At 45.4% G+C, this 17,951-nt stretch overlaps 1 protein-coding gene across 1 annotated transcript in view; it reads left to right on the plus strand.

The window, feature by feature from the left end:
- LOC144124506 (proteasome adapter and scaffold protein ECM29) overlaps positions 1 to 17,951 on the plus strand; it is a 409,805-nt gene that overhangs the window by 203,809 nt on the left and 188,045 nt on the right. The window contains 6 exon segments of the mRNA XM_077657223.1: positions 2,179 to 2,293; positions 2,386 to 2,500; positions 9,956 to 10,024; positions 11,012 to 11,129; positions 14,340 to 14,510; positions 15,722 to 15,801. Of these exon segments, the coding sequence (XP_077513349.1) occupies positions 2,179 to 2,293; positions 2,386 to 2,500; positions 9,956 to 10,024; positions 11,012 to 11,129; positions 14,340 to 14,510; positions 15,722 to 15,801 (668 nt within the window).

Here is a 17,951-nt window from a genome sequence, read left to right on the forward strand (position 1 = left end):
TTCTCGAAGTGGGCGCCGCTATTCCCAGAGCCGACAATTCGCTGCAGGAGAATTCACTTGTCTGTGAAAGGCGGTTTGACGCAAGTTGCGAACTTTTAGCACTTCTAGGTGTGTTGATGTTTTGAGAAAACTAGTGTAACAAAAACAACGTTTTGAAGCTCCCTAAAGCTGAGTTATAATGGCATGCTGCACATCTCTCAGCTTTGTGTTCATTGTTTGACGGCAGCAGTCTTCCAAGCGCTGATTTTTCTTGCTTTTCTTCTCTGTCAACAGGTATATCCGACGAGAATTCCTTCACATTGTTAACGGCACTGAGCTAGTGCTCCCGCGCGACGTTCCAGTTTTATGAAAGGATGCAGTGCCTGCTCTCTTTAATAATCTGCATAAGCACATTTCTAAAACATTGCCGATGGACAGGAAGCGGTGGACAAGCAACTCGCAGAAGTGTTCCATCGAAGAAGAAGCGCACAGAACCAGCAAGGTCAGCATGTTCGCAGGAATTGTGCAGAGACAATAGATGTTGAGGAAATGGTTGGCGGCAATTCAGCTGTGCATTTCATATACAACCTGCCACGTCCATTGGAACGGTGGTCTATCCAGACATACAAGAACAAAAATGCAGTTTCACACTAATCTGCAGAGTATGTCAGCACCGAGATTCCACCTTTTTTTTTTTCCACAAGATTGTTTTGTTCGAACGGCAAGAAGAAAAAGCCTAAGTAAAGTGCAGTGTATCTCCATCAGGCCTCTTTCATTTTCGACGTGACATTCAGTCGGAAAAAGAACAGGAAGTTAGACAAGCTTAATTTCATTTGTAGGCTGCACGAGGCACCCCACAACAGGGCCTGCGGATTATAGGGGAACAAGTGCTTGGAGAGTCTCTGAAATCTCTCACCGCGACCTGTGTGATGGTTTAATGATGCTTTGCCAGGTAGAAACGCAAAAAAGAGATTCCAGAATAACCTTTACTTACCAGATGATGCTTGCTTTATAACTATCGCATTCACCTAGGAGAAAAAAAAATATTGCGTATATAATGGTGCAAAACGCATTCTGCCCTAGGAAAGCTGCACGAAAGTGCACTGGCTTTAAAAAACTTGCATAAAATGCGTGCTTCAGAATAACGGCCTGAGGGGCAAGTTGGTGCATGATGAAATGAACGGCTGCGCAAATCAGGACACAGACAAGAAAGAGACACCACATGCGCACATATGGTGCGCATGTGGTGTCTCTTTCTTGTCTGTGTCCTGATTTGCGCAGCCGTTCATTTCAAAATGCGTGCTTGCTTTAGGCCACCTGAAAAATTGCTTAAAGTTCGCACAGGTCCCCAAATATTCTGTTGTGTTACCCCATGCACGCAAACCACATGACAGTGGTCACGTAATATAAGCTTCGCGATGTCTAAAGAACTGCGCTGGCTGCTAAAACTTCGAACGTTATGTAAAGCGCGTTTCCACTGCAGTCTAGTCCCTCTGCACGCGAGCCGACGCGCCGCGCACGCTGACGGCGCGCCTGACAACAGCGCCACCGCGTGGCATTCACACAAAAGGGGCCAGTTCTTCCCGACCAGTTTTCACACCTCCCCTTCTAGACACCCTTACATAGCTGAATAAATGTGGTGAAGTGATGCAGGAAAAGGAGCAGATGCTCAGGGGCGGGCTCTTTCCGAAAACGCTGGAGCCAAGCAGTTTTTTAGCGATAGCTACATTATGGTAGCATTTCAAGCCTTCAGCGTGGCGGTGCCGCCAAGCTGTGACGTGGTTGGTCACGTGGTGCGGAGCAACTGCCGACGGCGCAGCGCCGGAGCTGATCTTGTGATTCGTCACGTGGTTGGTCATGTGACCAGCCATGTGGTACGGAGCAGCTGCTGCTGCGGGTGGCGCGGCGCGCCGGTGAAACTGAGCTGCCACAGCTGTGCGCATGCGCATTGTCAAGTGGGACGAAGATGAAGAAGGAACACCCAGCGAACCGGAGTGGCAAAAGGCTGATTTTGCAATTCAACTGAGCAAGTTCCACTCGGCCAGCTGTAGCTATCGCGTCACTCCAGGCTTAACCAGAGCTAAACCACCGCCAATTTTTTTACGGAGCCAGTGGATATTTGGTGATAGGATGGAGCACACCATAGCTGCAAAGTTTATGTCAAAGCAACCTGTGGACAATGTGCGCTGTATACTGCAGGTAGCCTGTGTGTGGACCCTGAGCGTGCTGCGGCGTTGCAGCCAGCAGGGGCCCGTGCTGACGCAGCTGCAGCGCATCCAGGGCGCCTTGCTTAACCTGTTGGCCGACCGCAGTGGTGAGGGCTCAGGCCAGACACTTGTCTCTGGCACTGGCTGAAGCAGCTGGCCATTTGTCACTTGCCTCACTGTCGGAGTGTTGTTTGTGCAGAGCTGACCCAAAGTGTGGCCTCCAAGGGGCTGAGTCTGCTGTATGAGCTGAGCGACCAGGCCAACCGGGAGCAGCTGGTCACCCTGCTGCTGAGCACACTCACTTCGGGTCGCAGGTGAGGGTCTTTTGTTTCCTACTTGTGTGCTCCTTTCTTTCCTTCCATTTTGCAGTCAAGATGAAAAAAGATAGCACTAGCGACGTGCCACGGAAGGGGGGGGGGGGGGGCAGATAGCAACCTATGGTGCTGCGGTTATGCACACACCGATAATAAAGGTGCCATGTGTGTTCGCAAGGGACGGCGCTGTGCCAGCCATGCGGTGCAATTTTCATTGCTCCGGTGGCATCACTGTGCTAATCTTTTTTTTATCGCGACTGTACATGTACTTGAGGTGGGTGTAAAAAGAGTGTAATTTTTCAGCTGGTGCTTCTGTGCTCTTTGAGAGCACAGTTCTTAAGCGCCCATTTCTAGGTTGAGGGGTGTTCCTCGCCATTACCGTCAGCCTCAGCGTAACCGTTAGAGCAAATAAAAGTTCAACAGTGAAGAGAACGTGAGGTGGAAAGTGGAGGAAGAGGGTACGGCATCAGGCAGAAGATGGGCTCCGCGGCAGTGACTCTCTAAGAGATGGACCCAGATTAGCACGTGCCATCTTCCGTTCAGCCAAGGAGAGGCTCAGCAGCAGCGGACTGCTGTGTGCTGCCCTAGCCAAAATCTAGAGCTGCCTCCGTTCTGCGCTGTGTGTTCTGTATGTGTTCGCCTACGGTTCAAATACCACAGCAGCTACGCTCAAAAATCGCATACCGAGAAGCTTAATCGTCGCCCATTTTTTTTTTCTTGCTCTTTGCCTTGGAGCTGTGTGGGCAAAGATGTCGCTTGGAGTATGCTTCGAGTTATATTTGTTATAGTTATTATATTTCTGAGCTTTTTTGCCAAACAGATAATGTCTCTTTCTTTTTTCACAACACTTTCTTTTTGGTGCACTGGCGTAATCTACTAATGCTTGTAAAGCTCCCTCAAAACTCTCTATTGACATGCTTAGTCCTTCAGCACTTCTTTTTTCTTGTACCACCCTGCATTTGAGTGTTTACATGGCATTGGCTGTCCACTTCAGCTTTGCTTAGGTTTTTGCCAGCATAAGGTTGTTGTTGAAAGACCGTTGAAAGTTTCTATGAGGACGTAGAATCGGCAATGAATAAGGTAAAATCGCAGTACACTGTACTGATGGGCGACTTCAATGCGAAGGTGGGCAAGAAGCAGGCTGACGACCACACGGTAGGTGACTGTGGGATAGGCTCTAGAAATAGCAGGGGAGAGTTATTAGTCGAATTCGCGGATAGAAATAATTTACGGATCATGAATACCTTCTTCCGCAAACGAGAAAACAGGAAGTGGACCTGGAAGAGCCCCAATGGTGAGATTAAAAACGAAATCGACTTCATACTATGCGCTAAACCTGGCATCATTCAGGATGTGGCCGTCCTCGGAAAGGTGCGTTGTAGCGACCACAGAATGGTAAGGTCTAAAATTAGCTTAGACTTGAAGAGGGAATGGAAGAAGCTAGTGAAGAAGAAGACAATTAACGAGTTAGCCGTAAGAGGGAAATCACAGGAGTTTAGGATAGCGCTGCAAAACAGATATTCGGCTTTAACTGAGGAAGATGATCTTGATGTTCATTCAATGCACGATAATCTGACATCAATAATTACGGAGTGCGCAGTAGAAGTAGGCGGTAGCACAGTTCGAAAGGATACCGGGAAGCTATCTCAGGTGATGAAAGATCTGATTAAGAAGCACCAAAACATGAGGACATCTAACCCTACCGATAGAATAGAACTAACGGAGATATCAAAGTTAATAAATAAGTGCAAGGTAGCCGACATAAGGAAGTTTAATATGGAGAGAATCGAGCATGCTATAAAGAACGGAGGTAGCCTAAAAACAGTGAAGAGAAAACTAGGCATAGGTAAAAACCAGATGTATGCATTAAGAGACAAGCAGGGCAATGTCATTAACAATATGGATAAGATAGTTAACGTAGCCGAAGAGTTCTACACAGACCTGTACAGTAGCCAATGTAATCAGAGCGCTAATGAGAGACAGCAGTGCACAGCAATGCGTCATCCTGCCAGTAACGAAAGATGAAGTAAAGAAAGCCTTAGAAGCAATGAAGAGGGGAAAAGCAGCTGGGGAGGATCAGGTAACAGCAGATCTGTTGAAGGATGGAGGGGACATCGTGCTAGAAAAACTAGCCACCCTGTATACGCAATGCCTTATGACCTCGACTGTACCAGAAGCTTGGAAGAATGCAAACATTATCTTAATTCATAAGAAGGGAGACGCCAAGGACTTGAAAAATTACGGGCCGATCAGCTTACTATCCGTTGCCTACAAAGTATTTACTAAGGTAATCGCTAATAGAGTCAGGGCAACGTTAGACTTTAATCAACCAAATGATCAGGCAGGCTTTCGTAAAGGATATTCCACAATAGATCATACTCACACTATCAATCAGGTGATAGAGAAATGCGCAGAATATAACCAACCTCTATATATAGCTTTCATTGATTACGAGAAAGCATTCGACTCAATGGAAACCTCAGCAGTCATACAGGCATTGCGTAATCAGGGGGTAGAAGAGCCTTATGTCAAAATACTGGAAGATATATATAGCAACTGCACAGCTACTATAGTCCTCCATAAAGTCAGCAATAAAATTCCAATAAGGAAGGGCGTCAGGCAAGGAGACACAATCTCGCCAATGCTATTCACCGCATGTTTACAGGAGGTATTTCGAGGCCTGAATTGGGAACAGTTGGGAATAAGAATAAATGGAGAATACCTAAATAATCTGCGATTTGCTGATGACATTGCCTTGCTGAGTCACTCAGGAGGTGAACTGCAAATCATGATCAATGAGTTAGACATGCAGAGCAGATCGATGGGCCTAAAAATTAACATGCAGAAAACCAAGGTAATGTTCAACAGCCTAGCAAGGGAACAACAGTTCACAATTGGCAGCGAGAGCCTAGAAATTGTGACGGAATACGTCTGCTTAGGGCAGGTAGTGACAGCTGGTCCGGATCATGAGAGGGAGATAACTAGAAGGATAAGAATGGGGTGGAGCGCATACGGCAAACTCTCGCAGATCATGAGTGGCAGTTTACCAATTTCCCTCAAGAGGAAAGTGTACAACAGCATAATCTTACCGGTACTCACCTACGGGGCAGAAACGTGGAGGCTAACGAAAAGAGTTCAGCTTAAGTTAAGGACAACGCAGCGAGCCATGGAAAGAAAAATGATAGGTGTAACGTTAAGAGATCGGAAGCGGGCAGAGTGGGTGAGGGAACAAACACGGGTTAATGACATCCTAGTAGAAATCAAGAGAAAGAAATGGGCTTGGGCAGGGCATGTAATGCGAAGGCAAGATAACCGCTGGTCCTTAAGGGTAACGGAGTGGATTCCAAGAGAAAGTAAGCGGAGCAGGGGGCGGCAGAAGGTTACGTGGACGGATGAGATTAAGAAGTTTGCAGGCAAAGGGTGGATGCAGCTAGCAAAAAATAGGGTTAATTGGAGAGACATGGGAGAGGCTTTTGCCCTGCAGTGGGTGTAGTAAGGCTGATGATGATGATGATGATGATGAAGGTTGTTGTGCTTTTGTTAATGATAACTTTCATTTCTTCAAACCTAAACCAGCAACAAACATGTAGTTAGTATACACATGGCAAGTGAATCTGCTTCTGGTTCAAAGGGCCTTTTTTTCTCCTGTGGAAGGTTTTAGCCGAAGTGTATGTGCGAAGAGCCAGCCCCACACTTGTCAGCGGCACAGGGCCTGTGACAGACACCCTATCTGGAATGGAAGAAAAAGTTGCGGGGAAAGGCAAGGCTCTCTGCTTTGGTAAGTATGGGAGGACGGCATGAGAGCTACACTGCATAGGAGGCCCCTCTCTGACCTCCACAAGTCTTGGCCAACCAGTGGTGTCTCGTGGGACCATTGCTGGGGTCTACTCTCAAGCACACTGGTGAACTGGAGACACACTTGAAGAGACCTCCTCTACCGAGTGAACACTTTCTTAGCTGCACTGACGCCCTCTGCAATTATCTCCACATGTGCTTGGGAGAGGAAAGATTTGTTTTGACATGCTTTCACCGAGTTTGCATCTGCAGTGACCATCAAGCCAACCTTCAAGAGCAGAAGCAAGAAGGAATAAGGGATATCTCGTGGCACCATCACCAACATGCCACAGGTTCCTACGGCCAACCATAGACGTGCAGTATCAGCGGAGTAGTGCATAGAGACTTGTGGTAGGTCAGTTGTGGTGAAAGCACTGTCATATGACCTTGAACACATTGTGTCTGGAGCCCTAGTTGAAGGGCATCCATCACTAGCAATTCACAAGTTTGCTGGGCAAGAACGTTGCATCACTTATAAATGCGCAGCTAGCCAGGACTTTGAGGTGCTGACTCAGCAGGACAGGGTGCCCAGATGCAAAGCTCATCAGCACCTTGATGTTGGGGCCTGCACCCTTAGGTGCAAGTTCGAGAAGGTAATAAAATAGAGTTGGTTAAGCATTTCACAACCAGCTAGAGCTATGGTTCAATAAAACTTGTTGCTGGGCTAGTTGGTGATACATAGTTGAATAAAGATGTAGCGCAAAAGAGACGAGCACGGGAGGGAGACACGACAAAGACGAACGCTACTAACAACTGGCTTTGTTTTCCGTCAATTTATAGGTGTACTTATCGCATGCGCACATGACACTAGGGCGGCTCTCGGCTTCTTGACAGAAAAAAGAGAAATGTGATTACATATTTACAATCGCAAAAATAACAGGTATCAAAATGTATCATCAGTGAAGGGGGGGGGGGCAAACAGGCATTGAAGATGAACCTACAGAAAGAAAAAAACCTAAAGAAGAAACAGGCACGCACGAAAGAGGCAGTGTTATTCTTACAGAAAACTTTCCCGAAAAGCGCGCTCGGAGGAGAACAAACTTTCTCTGCATCAGGGTATAATCATTAGGTGATTTTTTTACATAGCGAGCTTTTCAGTGAAGTTGAAATATAAGTATGCTGGCCATACTTTTGCTAAGACCATGTTGTATCACAGCAAGCTGGCATAGTGGCTATTTGCAGGTGCGAGGATACTTAATGACATTATGTGTTGAGAATGCAATAGCATTAGTCTGAAGATGGCTCGGCCTTCTTCTTCTCCTCCATCATTGCTGCTGACCACATGCCTGTGAAGCTGGCAATACTCCATCTTCAATGACATACTTCTGTGGTCGCCCTTTCCACTTTTCCTCTTTGGTAGACACACATGGTGACGATTCTGGCTCCATTCTAACGTGACACGCAGAGCTGTCTGGGCATGTCTTCGGACAGCCAAGCATAGCTGCCAACTGCCGTCGAGCCTGCTTCCGCACTCGGCCATGTCACGTGGTCTCATGCTGTCACACACCCTGGTGACCAATCAGCGCTCGGCCATGTCATCTGCTAGCGAACCTGCCAACTCAGTCCTGTCATGTGGTCTAATGATGTCACACTCACTCATGACATCACTCCGTCTATCAATCATTGCTTGGTTATGTTGCATGACCTTGTGACGTCATCACTGTCTCGATTGTTCAGTGAATTTTACGAATTCAGGACCATTTGAAAATAGAGCCTGCAAAAGTAAAAGCTATTTACTCGTCCCGCCCGTAAATGTGGTGATGTCCATCTTTACTTGTTTTTTACTAACTCATTTCGTTGTAGCTGCAAGAGATGGTGCCACAAGCTTGAAAGGGAGGGTCTATGCGCTGAATTCAAAGGTGGAAATTCGCCTGGTATATGAAAATGTGAGCATGCTTAGGTCAAGTCGCAATATGTGGACAAAACGCTTGAAGGGGATATTATGGGAAAATGACTGAAGCCTAATTAGTCAATTTCTTACAGGCCATTAAGACACTTTCACTCTGTATTTTTTTGGTTGCGATTTAAATGAAGCTATAGCCAAAGGCCTGCCATCTGGAGCTATGTTATTTATATTGTGGTTGAGATACATCATCATATAAAAATGTTCAGTTATATCTAAGCGCCATAATTATGAAATATATTTAGGTGACATTATGATTCACAAAATTTAATATGTCCTACTCAACCATAAAAATATAGTCTAGCTGCATTGTTCAGTTCTTTCTGAATTCAATGGTATAAGTTTAATTGAAATTGCGCGCTAAAAACAATTAAAACTTCGGTAAAACTACTCATGTTGCAAAAAACATAAAACTGAGAAAATCTCATCTGAACTGCATGCGCCAGCCATTCGAAGGTCATTGTATAGGCCTCAGAAAATGGCGGAATGCGGATGTTCTGAAAAGATTTCACAATAGTGAGTAATAGCAGTATATAGCGGAGAGCGCCAGCTCAAAACCAAAGTGGCGGCCATTGGTGATGCGGTTGTGGAAAGCGACGGGTGCGAAATTCTGTTGCATTCTGCAATGACACTTCTGTGCTTTGGAGGCGTGAAATATATTGATTTTTTAATAGTTGGATGTCGAATTAAATCTTGAAACTTTGTAGATAGGTACTTTAAGGTGTATTTCACCGAAATATGCTATTTTTGTAAAATCTAAATTTTGGCAAATTTTTTTTTTTACCATTTCAAGACCCGCATCTCCCCTTGAATTTCAATGAAATTCACATGGTGCCACATGCAAAAATTTAATGGTATTAGCCTTACCGTCGCTCACAGCTTGTTGAGCTCGCCACAACATATTTTCCCGAGGAATGCATCCTCTCAACCCCATTCCACATGCAGAAAAGCATTCATATTTGTTGGTAACAGCTTCCTATCGAGTAGCAAATGGTTTATTGATAATTTACAGTTGAGACATTTCTAGAGCATTTTCAGTGCAAACGGCACCATTTTGACCAGCGCTTCTGACAGATGCCCTTGTCTTCTGTGCTGGCACCCTCTGACAAATGAGTTTTAAAGGGATGTTTTATAGGGGAATTATGTGCTAAGTAATTTTTACATTAGATTTGGACAAGTTTGCCGAGATTTAGTGCTCATTAGGTCTGCTTATAATCAAGTTAAATTTTTCACTAACTTGCAGGGATTATCATCATCGCGACATACATATAATGACATTAAATCTGGATGTGTAGCAACAACTCCAAAAATGATGGCTTTAACGAACTTAAGGCATGAAGCATATAGTACTGGCATTTCTGGTGCGCTTGTGGCACAAAGGTATTGGTGTCCAGGCAGTTGCAGCGTGCATAGTATAAAATGGTGAGTCCTGGGAGTGGTGAAAAGGCATGGTGCACAGCAGCGGGGCTACAGGCGGATGCTAAGGAACTGAAGGTCCTGATGGAACAAGTGGGGCTTGGTTCTAATAGGCAGGTGGGCATCACCTACAAGAGTTTGCCCCACGAGGAAGGCATTGATTGCCTCCGATTGTGAATAGTGCATGGGAGGATTCTGTCGTTTGAGTGTGGCTGTGTGGAAGGGCAAGGCAATTTGTAGAGGTGGGAGTGAGCAAACTGCCCAAGCTGCATTTGGATTCACTAGTGGTTGCGTTTGCCCAGATCCACCGTGGCGGTGACTGAGGACACCCAGCTGTTTGACGAAGGCACGCTTGGCAGCACGTCCACTGGGTGAGTTGTGGCCACCTCCTCTTGTCCTCTTGTACAAGGAATGCTGCAGACTTAGTGGTGGTGCCTGAGTGTGAATGAGGGCATGCCTTTGCCAGGTTATGTCCTTGAAGTGGCCATGCTGACAGGAAACAAATTGTCTGCTTGGTTTAGCTGCACTGGTTCCGGCACAAGAGTACACGCTGTCTGGCACAAGCTTTTGAGTCAAAAACAACACTGGGCATCTGCACACGCCTGGCTGCCCCGTGGCTCTGCCCACTGGGCTGCTGGCAAGCTACTGGGATGTTTCACAGCGACATTTCCTGTTTGTGCTGCATCAGTGCCATTGTGACACACCAGGCACTACGCTAATGAGCCAGAATGGAGTGAGGTCAAGGATTTTTCCTCTCCCCCTTTCTACCCCTCTCTCACCGCATTTTTCATGCCACACACTCACGTTATATTTACTTATTGTATCGTCAAGTGTCGTGGTCATGAAAAGGGGAGTGGGCTAACACAGACAAGCAAAGAAACAAACAAAAGTTACATAAATGAGGCGAGGACAATGCATGAAAAGTCACGTGCGAAAGCAGGTGTTAATCGTGACATCCAGAGCATAATGTTAGAGACTGCCAGTTAAACATGCGGAATGTTCAGCTGCGGCAATGACATAGAGGTCTCAAGCAGTGGCCAACGAAGCTGATCTGTTCACATTGCTGTGCGTTCAAAACCCACTCACAGCCATGGAGTGTTATGCCATAAAGTGTTTCCCATAGTTGGCCATAAGGCTGGCTGCCAGGTTGCACACAACTCGGTGGGCAGGTGGTGGGCCACCTTCGAACAAACACTAGTGAAATCTGATAGCGAGGATTTCAGTTCGAGTGCACTAAAATGCACTGAGTGCTATGCAGTCGAAAATCACAAGTGCCCAGTAGTTGGGGCACTGAGAGAGAGGGGTGAGAATCATCACGACTGCATGGCCTGAGGCGGCAGTGCATGTGCCTTGTGCAGGGGGAGCCTGAGCACGTACCGGGAGCTCTGCTCCCTGGCTACAGACCTGCACCAGCCGGACCTGATGTACAAGTTCATGCACCTGGCCAACCACCATGCCCTGTGGAACTCCAAAAAGGTTTGCACCCAGTCACATTTGCTGTGCCAGGTGGGACCGCTTTTTTCGGGATAGCATTGTCAGTGGTGTAGTGCATCAGAATGCAGATAACACGTGCTAACTAGTAGGCTGGTTAACTAATATTGACTGGTCAACTTTTTAACTATTACTGTTCGTCTCCTTGTTTATTGAGAGGCGTGTAGCCCACAAAACAGGCACTGCTGACCCACCTCTTAATTATCGCCCGATTTCATTAACAAGTGTTCCCTACAAACTCATGGAACGTGTCATTTACTTCCAAGTCATGCAATTTTCAGATTCCAATAACTTCTTCCTTTCATTGCTGCATGGATTATGCAAAAACTTTTCGTGCAAAACTCAACTAGCCATATTTATTCATGACATCCATACCAACCTTGACATTAACCTGCAAACTGATGCGATTTTCCTAGATTACGCAAAGGCATTCGACAAAGTACTTCATCATCACTTGCTTCTTAAACTCACACAGTCGAACCTGCGTCCATACATCATCGCGTGAATTACCGAATTCCTCATGCACTGCTCTCAGTCAGTCTTCATTAATAACCAGTCCTTTGTTCCACTTCCAGTCATCTCCGGCATCCCACAGGGCTCTGTCCTGGGTCCCTTGTTATTCCTCATTTACATTAATGACCTCCCCCAGCACGTATCCTTCTATATCCACCTCTTCACAGATGATTGCATCATTTACCGCTCAGTAACTAACCCTTCTGATCAAGAATCTCTACAGGCAGACCTGAACCACGTGCAAGATTGGTGTTTGCAGCGGCTGATAACACTCGTCATCATCAGCCTGACTACAACCACTGCAGGGCAAAGGCCTCTCCCATGTCTCTCTAATTAACCCTGTCTTTTGCCAGCTGCGCCCACCCTATGCCTGCAAACTTCATCTCATCCACCCACCTAACCTTCTGCCGCCTCCTGCTACGCTTGCCTTCTCTTGGAATCCACTCCGTTACCCTTAAGGACCAGCGGTTATCTTGCCTTCGCATTACATGGCCTGCCCACGCCCATTTCTTCCTCTTTATTTCAATTAGGATGTTAACTCGCGTTTGTTCCCTCACCCAATCTGCCCGCTTCCGGTCTCTTAATGTTACACCTATCATTTTTCTTTCCATGGTCTCTAAACACTAAACCCTAACAAATGTAAGCATGTGTCTTTTCATTGTCACACCTTTTGTTTTCCAATACACAATTTCTAACTCCCCAGTTGACCTCATTTCTAACTCCCCAGTTGACCTCATCCAGTCATATATAAATACTTAGGAGTGACCATTTCTCATACCTATCCTGGCATCTGCATATTGCTAACCTAATGTCTTTGGCTAACAAAACACTAGGGTTCTTAAAGCTTCACTCCTATCTGTTAATAAAAAATCAGGGGGCACACCAGCTCCACCTTAAGGGTATGACACGAGAGTGTCAATGGGTTCCTTCAGCGGTGTGGGATCCTCTCTGTTCTTTATTTCATTTCATTATTTATTTTATTTTTTTCTCACAATATTTTCTTTTAACCAAGTCGAACGAACTTTTAAAGATTCATAATGTCATGAATCACGGAGTCTACAATGATGAAATTGTATTGCTGTTTCAAAATATAACTCAACTGAAAAAGTTGGAATGTTCACTGCCAGCTAAGAGTTGTGCAGTTTTGCACATAACCACCTGACTGGTATCGCATTGTGTTCCAATGTCTTTGAAGGCAATAATGAAAAAAAAAAAGTTCTTCAGTGGTCGAGAGGTAGCGCGCCCGGCTCATGACTCAAGGGGCAGCGATAGGAGTTCTGTCTCGACCATTTTTCTTTTCAGTGCAATTGGTTTTTTTTTTCAGAGGCACTACGTATAGGTGATGAAATAACATCATGACCGTGAAGACTAATAAGGATTTCTGTAGTGACGTCATCATTGTCGTATTGTGTGATCATTGTGGGCTGTTTTAATTTCCCACCCAAGGTCATGTCCTTGTGACCTCATGACCCCCTTGACGAATCCCTATTTTCTCGACACGCTAATGCCAACTGCTGAGGTTTCTTCGTCAAACGGGACCCTTAACGCTGTCACATTAAAAGGAATCTTCACAAAATACAGCACGGCAACATGCTTGTGTGCTCCTGTATACAGAGGCTGTCTTTATTTGATTCGCTTAAAGCACAATCACATCAGGAGGCTTTTTCAGACTGACGGTTTGAGGAAGTGTTTTTACTTAACTGCCATTAAGTGAAAAAGCATCTAAACAACAGAGGTTATAACAAAATATGTTTTGCCTAATAAAAACTTTTAGCACTTTTTTGCTTTGTTGTCTTCTTTCTAGCCTTTAACGAAGGTTGTTTAGCTTCAAGCGTCTTTTAAATGTAGTGTTGGGGAAATAACTGTTCGGCTTTCCGAAGCGCACAGAGCTTGCATCTATTAGCACAGGGCAAAGACAGCCGGTAAATACTGCAGTAACGAGCGGAACATCAGAAACAGTTTCAAGTTTATTCATGTGTAGTCAAGTGCTCAGAGACTGGTTTGCATGAAGAACATTAGCTTTAAAGAAAGATTTTGCTAGGCTGCTCATGGAAGTGATTGTTTCAATGTCACCGCGGCTTCATTCCAGGGGTAAAGTTTTAGTGAAAGCAGCTGCAGTGACAGTAGAATTTAAAGAAATTTAAGAAGTTTGTGCATCCGGATTGATTTGAACCATTTCAAATAGAGTGCACTATATCAAATACACTAAAGCTTCCAGAATCTAAAAAGAAATTCCTTAACTTCGCAAATCATATTATCAGCTTCATTAATATTGGCGATATCAGTGGAGTAGCAAAGTATCGACAGTACAGTATCGAGTGCTATATCACAAATCAGTTTCGTTTCTCTATCTTGTGGTGGTATCAAAAATACAGTTTTTGAGAATGCTGGGTACTGAAGATACTTTTTTGCAAGTATCGTTCCCAGCCCTGCCTGCTATGGACCGATGACAAGCTTCGCGACCAGTCACCTCCACTTGTGTCAACAACGCCCGCACACCTGCTTTACTTAATTTTCACCTTTTCAAGCTAGGCATCGCTATAGAAAATAGAAAGCAGCCTGTCTCCAGATTGTTTTCTCCCCGTGTTATAGTGAAGTTGCACAGGAATACTCTGCTGCAGGTTTGTTTGCTTGGTTTTCACACTGCAAGGCTGCTTCTCCCTTCCTTGTGGTGGTGCGCAGGGAGCAGCGTTTGGCTTTGGCAGCATAGCGGAGAAGGCTGGGGAGCAGCTGAAGGAGCACTTGGGCGCCATTGTGCCCAAGCTATACCGGTACCGGTACGACCCTAACACAGGCGTCAGGGCCTCCTTCGGCTCAATCTGGGCTGCCCTCGTCAAGGACCCTATCCGCACGGTAGGTTTTCCTCTGTCCCAGCTGATAGCCCCTAGTGTGCCCGTGGCTGGAGTGTGGTTGCACGCACAGTGAAATAGCCACATTATTTAGTTTATTGTAGCTCTTGTGGGGTAGTGGAATTCCTTCTCGACGCTTCTCAGGACAATGCTTGCTGATGTGCAAATAAAGATTGTTGTCATTGTTGTTAACAGAAGCGCTAGGAGTCTCAGGATCACACGGCCTCGCCACGCATGCACTTGTCAAGGGATCCTGGGCCCAAGTGGAAGTTCTTGCAACAGGTGGTGCATGCACATGCACGCTGACACATGGGTGCATGTAGCATGGACTGAGTGGTACAAGCAGCTTCACTCACACACATAGCCTTACATCATCAGTGATGTGGTCACACATTTGTGTTAGGGTATGCAGTTTTTAAGAGTGATTCATTTTATGCGTGTACATGATGTTGTAGAAAATTGAGCCCTGTAGGATGCTGCATGCATGCTGTCGTGCGTGGCAGCATGCTTTGTATTGAGACAGAGTGTGCAGGTTTTCCTTCTCGTGGCAGTAGAGCTAAAGCTCAGGGGAGGTGGAGGCGTCACTCTGTTTTACTTTGTGACAGCAGCCTTCTTGTCTCACAGTCCCTCACTCCACTGTGGCTGTCATGTGTGCATTCCGAACTCTTTTTCTAGGGTTCAGTAAGAACAGAGGGGCTTGCTAAAGAAAGATCCTTTTCCAAGCACTTCACCCCTGAAAAGCCAAGAATTTGGCCAGGGGAAAGGTTGTGCCCATTGGGAAACCAGTTGGTATCCGGAAGCACTGGGGATTGAACCCAGCACCTCCTATATGAGGTGGATGCTCAAGCCACTTGGCAACCACTGCCGTTTCTAAACATTTAGCTGTGTTCTGTAATGTTGAAACATTAGATTGTGGTGTGTGTGTACGAGATCCTCTAAAATGAACCTTTCAAATCCTCAGGGCTGCAAGTGGGTCAAGCCAGCCTCGACAGCATCAGGTTTTGAACTGTTTCATCTTTGTTCCACACGATTTGCGGTTTGGGCGAGTGAGGGACTGCAAAACATTAGTTTTCACACCTCATAGCCTCAGCTGCCATACAGTTTGCACTGTTGAGGAAGCAGTGACAGTACTCAGGTTGCGCATATGATGGAGTGTTAAGCACACAGTTGTGCAGCTTTTGTGGCCCAACAGTAGTGCATCACATTCTCATGCAGGTGGACCGGTACTTCAAGGAGATTGTGGTAGACGTCTTGCAGCACCTGACTAGCAACGAGTGGCGTGTGCGTGAGTCCAGGTCAGTCCTGTACTGCAGCTGTGTGGCATTTTTACAGTGACAGCTGCAAAGGGCACAACTTCCCAGTTCTTCTGCATTGGCTTAAGGGTTCTGCAGGGTTCGGAGATGAAATTTTTAATTTTTTGATGTAGAGGAATGAAATTTAGCGTGCTTATCGGGCAGTGCACTGAATGCCTAAATAAAAAATTCCACTAAGATAGCTAAGGTAGTTTTGACACACTAAGTTTTCATATTCTTCATTGCTATACCAAACTTCCATTAAGCCTGGCATAACAACAAAACATGTTAGGAGCGTGCAGTCACTCATAAGTTTTACCCAAATGAACGATTGAGGTAGTGACATTCTCCAAATATATTTAGCAGCCAGATATTTTTGCGCAGAATGTTATATCCATGCTTACATAGTAATGCACTCTTTATCGCCATGTCAAATTAGTGACAGAGTGAACGAATGAGAGAGTAATTCAGAAATATAGGAATGTCACTGCATAATGAATTCATCAAAGAACACGGTGAAACAAACCACATGAAAATCCGGGATGACATTGTCATGCTATGCTTTCTGCAAGCAAGACAGACGGGTCAAAAAACAACTTTGAGAAAACTGGCATTTTCATGGAGATTGCAGCCAGTTTTTAGCTGCCTGCAGTCACAAAAACATTTTTAAAAGTAATTTCTAGGCGGTTTTGGGGGAACATTTTTTGAACATAATTAAAAAAACCTTATAGATACCAAATCTGGTGTTTTCTAAAATGACGAGTCTTTCTTGCCTGGCCCAATGCGCTACTACCACTTCCATAAACAAGTTACGGTTGGTTGCATTTTTCTACACTAGAGGGCGGTAGTTGTCCTTGAAAAGCGTTTCACGCCTTTAGCGCGTTTTCAGGCTGGCAACAGTCATTTTTGTCAAAAACTTTGAGCTTAATTTGTAGATTTTGATACGTTTTTTGGGAATTAATTTAGAGGTTGGAGGGTTGGAACAAAGTGGAAACAAGAAGCAAAGGGGTGTGCACTACTCACCGTGCCACAGATTTCTAGTGTCCTCCATGCGCAGCTGTGCAAACTGTTGTTAGCGCTGTGTGTGCCTCTGCACATAGAGGATATCACTATGCCACAGTAAACGGCACATTCAGCACAGCAAATAGCTGTGCTTAAATGTCATGTTACACAGGCTTTAACTAGCGGTTAGCTTTTTCTCTGGGAGAGGGGACTGCACAGGGCTGGTTGGATTTATTTATGATGGTGTGCACTGGTGTGGTAAACAATTTTGTTCTGTAAGATGCGAATGCCCAGACTAGATTACAGTATGTTATCTGAGAAATGAAAAGCATGAATTGCATTCCTATCTTTGTCTTCAATAAGAGGAATTCCCTGCATCTTGACACAATGACGGCTACTGCTGAAAGTTCTTGGTTGAAAAAAATTAACATGATCGAAGTAGACTGTGAGTAGTTTATTGAGGATTTCTATCTGCTCACATATCAAGTTCAGGCCATCAGTCAGTTGCATTCTTTTATTGCTAGCTATAAATATAGTAGCTTTTGCTTTTTTACTGTTTATTTTTGCCAGGTGCATGATCTATGCAGTATCTTGTTAAATTTTAAGAGCAGCGCTGAAGTAGAAAAACAAAAGAGTGCAAGGAAGGGCCGAAGGAAAGGGGTGAGGGGCGCTGCACCGCCTGGCTGGCCAAGCACCAAATCCGGATCTGTGGTGCCCTCTGTGCGCAGCAATGCAAACCAGCGCTTGCTCCTCGCTTCTCAGATTCGTGGCATGCTGTGTGCACAGTGCTGCGCAGAGTGCTGCGGCAAAGTGCAGAAATCGAAAAGACCTCACTTTTGTGCCACTACAGCACAGGTGCAGTAGATAGGACCCCGCAAACTGTGGCTCGTTATGACATACCTGACGGAAGCCAACAGTCACCGAAACCAGAGAGCATAAGAGGTGTTCGGGGATTTCACAGCAGGTAGTCAACACCATCAAGTAGACACCTTTTACAGTCCGCCATTTGCCAATTCATATTTATTTATTGGAAATACCTGCAGCGCCCGAAGGCATTATTGCAGGGGGGATGAGGATACATAACAGAAGAATAGGCCAGAAAAAAAAAAAGCAATACAACAAGGCATGACACAGCAAGTACAAAATGAATG

Source organism: Amblyomma americanum, chromosome 3 (assembly GCF_052857255.1).
Source record: "Amblyomma americanum isolate KBUSLIRL-KWMA chromosome 3, ASM5285725v1, whole genome shotgun sequence".
Lineage (NCBI taxonomy): Eukaryota > Metazoa > Arthropoda > Arachnida > Ixodida > Ixodidae > Amblyomma > Amblyomma americanum.